At 38.0% G+C, this 10405-nt stretch overlaps 1 protein-coding gene across 1 annotated transcript; it reads left to right on the top strand.

The window, feature by feature from the left end:
* Positions 1–355: 355 nt before the first annotated feature.
* Positions 356–9742, top strand: LOC124137977 (three-prime repair exonuclease 1-like). Its single transcript, XM_046504449.2, has 2 exons — positions 356–638; positions 8626–9742. Exons 1-2 carry the CDS (start codon positions 401–403, stop codon positions 9117–9119), a joined length of 732 nt encoding a protein of 243 aa, XP_046360405.2. The 5' UTR covers positions 356–400; the 3' UTR covers positions 9120–9742.
* Positions 9743–10405: the final 663 nt, after the last annotated feature.

Genomic DNA, 10405 nt, shown 5'->3' with positions numbered 1-10405 from the left:
ACTCATCTCTGAACCTTAGCTCCAAGGTCACCCTTCGTGGATATTAAGTCACAAATATAAACAATAGTTATTAATCACAGACAAAGTTTCACAGCTCATTCAGGATGGCAGACAGTCAGTGTACAAGGGGCAAGGGCGGATCAAGCATTTTTTTATAGGGGGTGGGGGGTCCGCCTTTGATGAGGAATGGCAATTAAATGATTCAAGACATATACATGTCATGGCTACAACGTAATTAACCTTGGTAAAAATGCTCTTTCAGACAATGATTGTCCGAAATCGGTCACTATGACCTAAGCATGAGTTATGTTCAGCATGGAAAAGATATAGATCTACATTCGCTTTTACTCGGTGTATAGTTTTTGATATCCTTGCTACACTTTTAAAATTCCGACGCATTATGGAAGAGGGGAGATCGGATGCCGACACACAATGTCCCATTCAAAGCTTTGTTATTTTCGACACGGAGACAACAGGTCTCCCAAAACAGAAACCAAAAATAACCGAGCTGTGTTTTCTTGGAGTCCGGCGAAAAGACCTCGGTACGAAAGAGGGCGTGGGTCCGCGAGTGATGAACCAACTGCTTCTGTGTGTCAACCCCCGTAAACACATAGAGCCTGAGGCTGCGTCCATTACAGGTAACATACAGCATTCTCAATACCATCGATGCTTCGTGAATAGAGCTAAACAATATAGGTCAATTTATCCACCTTTACAGGGCCTCAGTCAACTCGAAGTGTCTCATCCCGGGTGACAACGCACGCAGACTAAAATACGATCGACTGTGACAGTTTTCCAAGACAGAATCGTCAGAATGTATAACTTTGTATTTGTGGATCTGACCTCATTTAATCTGTCGTTTTCGTTGTGTCAACTAAACTTTATGGTTGTGCAACCACTGAATCAGTGAACGTACAAATGTACATGTAGATCTAACGGAAGGATGCATCAGTCGTACCACGTGACCCTTAATTGTTTCGTTTCGCCCCTGTGGCTCAAGTACGAAAAGGCGGAGCATGCCTGATCAGTATGGTGGCCGAGAGGGGACATCGCTTTCTCGCTCTATATCGCTTTCTCGCTTTATCGCTTTCTCGCTTTCTCGTGGTTAAGCAATATCCCCTCTTGACCACTATAGGGGCCGCATGTGATATCTGCTGCAATTGGGAGGTAATGTTGAACTTTTCTCACTATTTACTTAAAAAAGGGGCACTGATCTAACGCATTTCCCCGGACTGGTTGTTGCCTTTGTTATTGTTTTTCCCCCGTGAGTACCCGGATGATACGCAACGCAACTGAGCGTGACCAGAGACTGGGCTACCGTCTGCAAGGACAGCTAAATAAACTTGGAGGCTGGAGGCAATATTTGTTTGACGCATTTTTGCATAAACACTGATTGGTTAACTGTGATCTATAAAAAATTCGACAAAGGGCGCATGTTAATTAATTTCTCCAGCCTAAACAAACAGACAAAAAGAACGACGGAGCTCATCGGATGTCGTCATTTGGAAATACCCGAGATGGTTATAGTTTAATACTAAAAAAAGTATCCTTGCAGTGAAAGCATTTTCGGATTTCCGATTGCGTCGATAATACGATTACTACTCTCTTGTTGTCATCCACGTTTTCTCGTATAACCCTACACTTGTGTATTTGTCGTCATTCACTTGATGCTCAGTTAATGAATTTATTACAGGTACAATTAGTGGTAGCACCACTTAGATTACCTGACAAAGGTTCCCATTTGGCATTTATTGTGTCAGGGGTAATTATTCAATCTAAATCCAGTTTTGAAGTGAGATGAAATGTGTGTTATGTAATATGCACGTGGCATCCCAGCAAGAGATGAATGATCAGTTGATTCACTTTTTTTGTTGTAAATCAACGGATCGTTCCTAGCCATCAAAGGATTAACAGAAAATACGTTGATTGATTAATCACTGTTATCTTGCACAGTGGATATGTCAAAAGTGAGTGTTTACATGTCTAGGTTTACTAAAACAAAGGGAATACACTCACATCATGGCGTGAAGTGCCGATGTAAAAACAACATACTTTGTTCAAAGGGTTAACTGATAATACGTTGATTGATTGCTCATCTATCACTCGATGGATTTTTTAGGAACCGTGGACGTTATGAAAATAGTTGTCACGTGGGCTTTCTCAGCCGACCCTTGAGACTTGACACCTATGTGAAACACCTGAAACAATCTAAGTGATCAGTTGAGAAACAAACACGAAACGATATATATCTTTTAAAATATTTGATTGTTACAGAGACACGTGACATCGAATAAGTTTCTTTGTACAGCTGCAGACGAGTAGGATATTGTTCCTTTGTGTGCATGGATATTCACGGATACATTCCTCGAACAAGGAAGCTGCCTAAAATGTATACACATAAATTTGGTAGGTTGTAATTATGGTATTTGCATTTTGTTTTCCTTCATTTGAACCGATTCGTTCTTGGTCCTCTACATCTTGGTTGGGAAATTCTTCAATGCGCGATAGACGTTGTTTTCACAAGTATCCTTTGTAAGCGTGTATATATTACCGTCAATTTGTAAAATCTGATTCTCTCAGGCAATTTATAAAATGTGTAAATATTTCAGGCATTTTGACTGAAAAATCCGTCCAGATTGACTAAAATTGATTAAGACGATCCAACTGGCCTAAAAACACCACAACAGATTATTATGTAGGATGAGAAGCCAAACAACATAGAAATGTACTTTTCAACGTAACATTTTCTCTTGGTGATGACATTAAACATCAAAATGTTTGGAATTCGTTATTATAATAATACAGATGGAAATGTTTTTCAGTCACTTTGTAAAATAACTGAATATTTAGACGTTTAATAAATTTGTTACACATTTTGACAGTAAAAAAATATACACACTATAAAAAAAGCAATGCTCAGGTGAAATATTTACTTTGTGTTGCAAGTCGAAATAGTGTAATAGTGTCGAAAATTCGCAAAATTACCAAGCAAGTGACTTATCAAAACTTCGTCACCATTACCGATGCTACCCACAAAGATACCTACATTTCCTTATTATCTCGAAAACTGTATTTAATTTTGTTGATCAATGTGACCATACGCCCTTATTACTACCCATTGACTAATGCGCTTACGAATAGCGCAGCAGAGGTCGCGAACTAGTCTAGATTTCTGCTATACATCCGGGTACTCACTGGGAAAAAACAATAACAACGGCAACAACCAGTCCCGGGGAATTGCGTTAGATCAGTGCCCCTTTAAGCATAATTAAACTGTACAGACGTAGGTGATTTTAAAACAATCCACCGATTTTTGCGTAAAATGTAATTGATCTATTTATGGCCCTTTTCAGTTGTATGTGACCATCACGCCGAAAGCGCGTGGCAGATCATGGCAATACGCTCTAAATAAATCAGGTTAAAATCTAAATATATACTAAATATATAAGTTAAGAAGACTATTGTTAATCAGTCATGGCTGATTGTTTTGCAAAAATACAATCTTATAATTGTGAGTGTTCTATAACTAGTTTTCGGTAGTATATGATGATACAGTGTGTCATAAGGTTGTCCGTAAATGTTCTTTTTGACATTTGATGTATGTTTAACTTGAATTGTGTTTCTTGTCTTGTGCAAATCTACAAATATTTGTACTTGCATATAGTAATTTGATAAACACCGCTGTGAGTGAGTGAGTGAGAATGGTTTCACGTCGCTTTTAACAGTAATCCAGTAATATCACGGGGAACACCAGAAATGGGCTTCACACATTGTACCCATGTGGGGAATCGAACTGGGTCTTCGGCTTGACGATCGAACGCTTTAACCACTAGGCTACCCCACTGCTCCCCATCGCTGTGGCGTTACCACAGTTGATATGTGTACTTGTGTTAACTACACATATGGAGAGACGTAATTAGTGTGGGCACATAGTTAAGGTTGATAACAATATGAAATGCATTACTATGATTATTTATAACATATATTAAATCAGCTATCATTGTAATATGTTATGTATATCTTAAGTATAGTTTTGTCAAAAGTATGTATGTGTGTGTGTGTGCGTGCGTGTGTGCGTGCGTGCGTGCGTGCGTGCGTTCGTGTGTGTGTGTTTGTGTGTGTGTGTGTGTGTGTGTTTGTGTGTGTGTGTTTGTGTGTGTGTGTGTCCGACTCATTGTCTGTGTAAAAAGGTAGTAGATAACTACATAACTCACATCAGAACGCACAATTGTTAACCATACAGTTTAAATGGATAGAGAATTGCTACATAAATATGTATATTCCTGCCTGAGCCTATACTATAATTGGATATCTAGTCTCTCCTGGCGGGAAAGTTAAACTATATTTTACAAGCACTTTAGCATTAAACTGTATTCCCGAAGACAGTTTGATCGAAAGTCATTATAAGAAACGAGTTGTTTTTAAAAAATTATTTACGACGCATTTCATTATTGTGAAAGGACCAAGGAATGGTGTTACGGGTTAATGACGCTCTCGTAAGTCGTATATGTGACTTAAGGTAGAGACATGTATCTAATTCATCTGTATTTTGTAAGGGAAACATAACTGTGTACATGTACAACTTTTGTTTGCATAACGTGCATACAACTTAATGAACATGATTGTGATCCCGAAATCGGACGAGCACATATTCGGCTTCAATTCCAAATCTAATGACCGAAAAGAATAATTCTTTGGACGTTATAAACAATACAAACTGGCTAATAAAACTGACAATTATTTGTCAATATATGATCTCCTTTTTATCAGTTTTAAGATTGATGGAGGAATGAGGGGAGGATACTGTGAACAAAATGAAAATATGAACAGTGACTATCTGTATTCTGTGAATCTTGCTTATTTATTACACTACAAGAAAATATACAAGCTAAACGAGAAAAAATTACGTCTGTATTTTGTAACATATTGATCTACTACAAGATGTTTAAAAAATCTAATCATAACAGGCAAAATAGCGGTGAGAATTACAGGAATGGATCACTAAATGTCAGCAAAAACCGTTTTAATGTACGGCATTATGGGAAATATTGCTTTCTCGCTCTATCGCTTCCTCGCTCTATCGCTCTATCGCTTTATCGCTTTATCGCTCTGTCGCTTCCTCTAATGACTAACCATAGTCATATGAAGGAATCGGGTGTTATTTAACTTCTTTTGAATAGTATGTACTGTAAATCTTGAAATTAACGTTAGAGTTAATTATAAATGCAAACAAATTAGCGTAGACTTAATTACCGCATTCGACGTAATAAGCGCCCAGGGCGCTCTCAAAATTAGAATATTATTTTGGTGAATAAAATGTTGAGTTGAAAGATGAATTTCGTGGTTTATGCTGACAGCCTGAAATGTTTGTGTACGACAGATATATTTTTCCCGAATTTAATTGCCCATAATTAAGTATGCATATAACGAGTGCTTATTATACGCGAATAAATAAGTCTTGTGTACATTAATCAATCGGAAGGGGTGCCAATTGGGATTGTTCACCAGCCAATATATTAGCAAATATTGCCGTGGGCGTTTATTAGAGCGGGGCTCTTATTACGTCGAATACGGTAATTATACTTTGCATCTATGTCTCAGAAATGACTGTTGATAAGGCGGCCTCACTGAACACTTTGAATAGCGGAAATACAAACTTGAATATAAAACCCATCAACTATCTATTTCCACATTACGGTTACTGAGAACAATATGTCATCCAAAAACAAGAAATTACATAATGGACATCCGGTATAGTATTACCATTGGGTGAGGACTTCCACTTTGATGACATCTACTCCGCAAACAGAATAAGCATTGATATAAGCCTTGTTTTTAGGAAAACACTATTGCTTTTTAGGAAGTACGTACTACTCAGCGCTATTGAGCGGTGTTATTTGCTATTTGTTTTGATAACCTGGCCAAGCGATTCACCGATAAGATAACGCCGGGTCAAGGGCAATCCCCCAATGAATATTTTTATTAACTTTTGACGCTTGGAATTCTCAAAAATGTTTCGTACGATAGTAGACATCGAAAGGTACTTCTGGTATACATGAACGTCGGAGAAGAACTTGCTTGCCCTCTCTCCATTGAAACTGAACCAGGTTCATGTTCAAACGAAAGTCAGCTTAGTACAGGCCTAATATGATTTGGTTTGTATGTTTGTTGTTTAACGCCGCACACAGCAAAATTCCAGCTATATGACGGCGGCCTGTAAATAAGAGAGTCTGGACCGGACAATCCAGTGATTAATATCATGAGCATCGATCCACGCAATTGGGATCGATGACATGCATCAACCAAGTCAGCGAGCCTGACCACCCGATCCCGTTAGTCGCCTCTTACGACAAGCATAGTCACCTTTTACGGCAAGCATGGGTTGCTGAAGACCTATTCCACCCCGGATCTTCACGGGTCCGCCTTAAATGATATCACCATGTGGTGTTTCGATGTCCCCCCAAACCTCAAATGCGCCAACCGTGAGCGTATTTGTCGCTTTTATCGATAGTATATATGTGGGCGTATCGTCACATTGATCAACAAAATGATCCAAAAATTTGATGTTTAATATAATCACCCAGTGACTGAAAATTAATAGAAAACGAAAGTCAAACTACATTTGTATGTATTATTCTTCTATCCTTAGCATAATTAGTCTATTGTGATGTTTTAAGCCCTTTTGAACGTCTTAATAAATTTTAGTCAATCTGTTAAATAATTGGACCGATTTTTTAATATTTTTTTTTTTTAAATGACTGACCTATTTAGACATTTTACGAATCTATTGTCTGAGTGAATCACATTGTGTACATTGACTGTAACACATACACGCCTACTACGAAAACGTAGAGGATCAAGAATGATTCTGTTCAATGCTACAGCAAATGAATGAAAACAAAATGCACATATCGAAATTACTACCGACCAAAGTTACATGTACATATAAGGCAATTACCTTGTTCGAGGAATATTGCCGTGAATATCCACATAAAGGAAATATCCCGTCTGCAGATGTACAAAGACACTTCTTCGATGTCACGTGTCTTTTTAATAAGGTCAGACAGACAGATTTATTCAGTATTCAGGCCTCCAGCCCATAATACATGTTAACATAATGTACTTTTAATAATGTAATATTGTAAGATATATATAACGTTTCTTTATATTTAAACTCGTGTTCGTTTCTCAACTGATCACATAAGTTTGTTTCATGTATTTCACATAGGTACCATATCTCATTAGTCAGCTGAGATAGCACACGTGACACCTGTGTCCACGTTCTTTAAAAAAAATCCATTGAGTAAGATGACAATGAAAAAACAATCAACGTATTATCGGCTAATCCTTTTTGATTTGTTTTTACATAGGCACTTCACGCCCAGATAGGTGTATTCCGTTTGCTTTAGTAAACCTACACATGTAAAAGCCTACTTCTGACAAATCCACTGTGCAAAATTTAACAGTGATTAATCAATCAACGTATAATCTAAATACTAGAATCTGTACTTTCCTAAGAAAGTGTTATGCCAAATATAACATATTATCCATGCAATCCCTTATCCGAAAATGCTTTCACTGCCGGGATACTTTTTTTTTATATTAAACTATAACTATCAGGTGAGCTTCCACAGTTCTTTTTGTCTGTTTGTTTAGGTTGGAGAAATAAATTAACATACGCCCTTTGAAATATCGAAATCTTCATAGATCACGGGTAACCAATCAATGCTGAAAAATGCGTATAGATATTGCCTCAAAGTTTATTTACGCCGTCCTTACAGACGTATCCCAGTTATGATATACTTCAGTGCGAAAGACTGAGTTTTCTGAAGTTACGAAAAGTGTTATTTTCATTGCAGTGAACATAACACTTGATATTTCACTACATTGGACATAATACTTTGACGGAACTATTCTCATGCAAGAGTTACCTCCCCTTAAATTGTCTCATTTTTAACATGAGTGTCTCGCCCGTACATAAACTGTTAGTTCCATATTGACAAGGCAAAATAATGACAGATGGTCATTTATGGATGAATAATAAACGGCTTCATGCCGTTTGTTATTCTCTCGAAAATGTTTCGTTATAAAACTGTAGATTTCTCATTTAACTCGTCAATCGAGACTTTGTTTCGCAAAGCGCCATTTTTGTTACTTGACCATGTGTGCATGCAGCGTGTATTCTTTTGATTCCAGCAGCGGTCTCCTAGTTTTCAAGAATATTTTTTCTAAAAGTTGATTTTGTTTATAATTATATCTAAATGTATGATAAAGAACATTCGTGACCCTAAATATTTTTGGATACTTTTATATTTATCTTTGTTTAGATTTTGCAAACACGAAACTATTTTTTAAATCACAAATACAACTACTGAACCGTCCTTGTTTTTGTGGTTTTAGGTTTCAAGCTTTTGCATTTGTAATGAAATAATTTTATATATAATAAATAGGGCATTCCATGTGTCGAGTGAAATATGTTTTCACTCGTGGCTACGGTAGTGTCCCCTTAATGGCCACATATCAGGTCTATGGGTCATTCTTGGATCACCGACCCTACTTCTATAGTATTAGATATGTTAACCAAGTGATAAACAAGAGGTCATACCAGTATTTTATTGCTTCCAGGTCTGGACAATGAAGTCTTGGCGGACCAGAAGCCATTCGACAAAGACATGGTTCAGCTGATATCAAGCTTTCTCAGTCGTCTTGCTAAGCCAGTGTGCCTCGTTGCACACAACGGCGACCGCTTTGACTACCCCCTCCTTGTCACCGAGTTGCGTCAAGCGGACGCAGACCTACAAGACGACCTCCTCTGTGTGGACAGTCTGACGGCGTTCAAGAAACTCGAAAGTCAAGCGCCATTCTCAAAGATGTCAGCACACGAGGGACTTTCCCAAGGTGATGCCGACTGTTTGTCGTCGAAATCAACGCCAAAGAAACCATCCTTTAAATTGGAGGAAGTGTACAAGCGGTGTTTTGGAGAAGCGCCACCTATCTGCCATACAGCAGCAGACGATTGTTTGACCTTGCTCAAGGTTGTGAGAGAATTCTCTCCGGGGTTCTTGGAGTGGGCAGACGACCAATCGAATTTTTTCAGACATATCTCTCCAATGTACTAACGTATATATTGATACACGCAGGTATAATCCCTTAACTTTAGTTAATCTTTAATCTTAATATTTTAATTCTATGTCATTAAGGTAAGGAATTACCTCGTACTGTTTCATGCACGTGAAGTAACTTGTATACTGAGGACAGGCTGATGCCTCCACTGAGACCCATTCATATCCACACATTTACACATACAATACTTTTTAATTTGAAGTTTACACAATACACAGCTTTTCAATTGGACGAAAGGTCGGTCACATGACCGCGAAATTGACGTTCATAAGTGTCTTACGTTCATACAGTTTGGCCCTTACTCTATGAAGGTTCATCCTCCAATGAACTCACACAAAGTGAAAGTCAATTTTTGAATGTATTTTACATAGGTGTGTCAATAGCGCATATAAAAGCATTTGCACGTTTAAAGCTGCTAGGTGTATTCACAGGCCCTTGTGTCGTTGCTTAAATATGTCGAGATCAATTAATATTGTCAGAAATGTACTATCTTATTATATCTTAACACAAGGCCAGACAATCCGTGCAACACCGCTCTCCTGATATGGCTGCTTCTGAAGTAAAATCGCAAATCATGCATAAGAACTTCACATCTACCTTGTCTACAGCAGGGTGATTATTCTTTCAATTCCAAAACATGACACACCCAAATTCTTTAAATTCTTTATTGCTAACTGGTCATAAATGGCCGACATCAGACCCGCACAGAATTTTCTTTCTTTTTTTTTGGGGGGGGGGGGGACGCTGACATCTTGAAATGATACACGACAAGGTACTTTGTATACATTTGTGGAACGTTTATCTGGAGGGGAATCTAATAATCCGATTTCGGTTTAATCAGGCTTATGCTTTCCTCATCGTCCTACCTATTTCATATTCACGGTTTAATCATGAATAAAATACAATATAATAGCAATGTATGTCATACAATAGAATTTAATAAACAGGTCATTTTTTACAAACAAATAAGTAACAAAAGCGTGTCATCTATATGATTCAATGTTCAGAATATCAAATTATTAACAGCCGCACATATGACAGAGGACGCTGACATCTTCACACGGCACATAATTTGGAACTTTGTTTACAGTTCTGGAAAGTCCTTCAAAGAAGCTGGCCACTGTTCCCGAGAATGAAGGGAGATCACTCTGCATGGCCTTCAGTTTTTGTTGTTTTCTTTTCATGACGCGGTCGTTGTACGTGCTTGTTTTCTTCTCCTTCAGTTGACCAGCCAGACCTCGGAACATTCTTATGAGTTCGAGCCTCACATGGCAGGGGTAAT

Source organism: Haliotis rufescens, unplaced genomic scaffold (genome assembly GCF_023055435.1).
Source record: "Haliotis rufescens isolate VD_foot unplaced genomic scaffold, xgHalRufe1.0.p SCAF_17, whole genome shotgun sequence".
Lineage (NCBI taxonomy): Eukaryota > Metazoa > Mollusca > Gastropoda > Lepetellida > Haliotidae > Haliotis > Haliotis rufescens.
The sequence above is the reverse complement of the archived record's forward strand: the minus strand, read 5'-3'. Positions and strand labels throughout refer to the sequence as shown.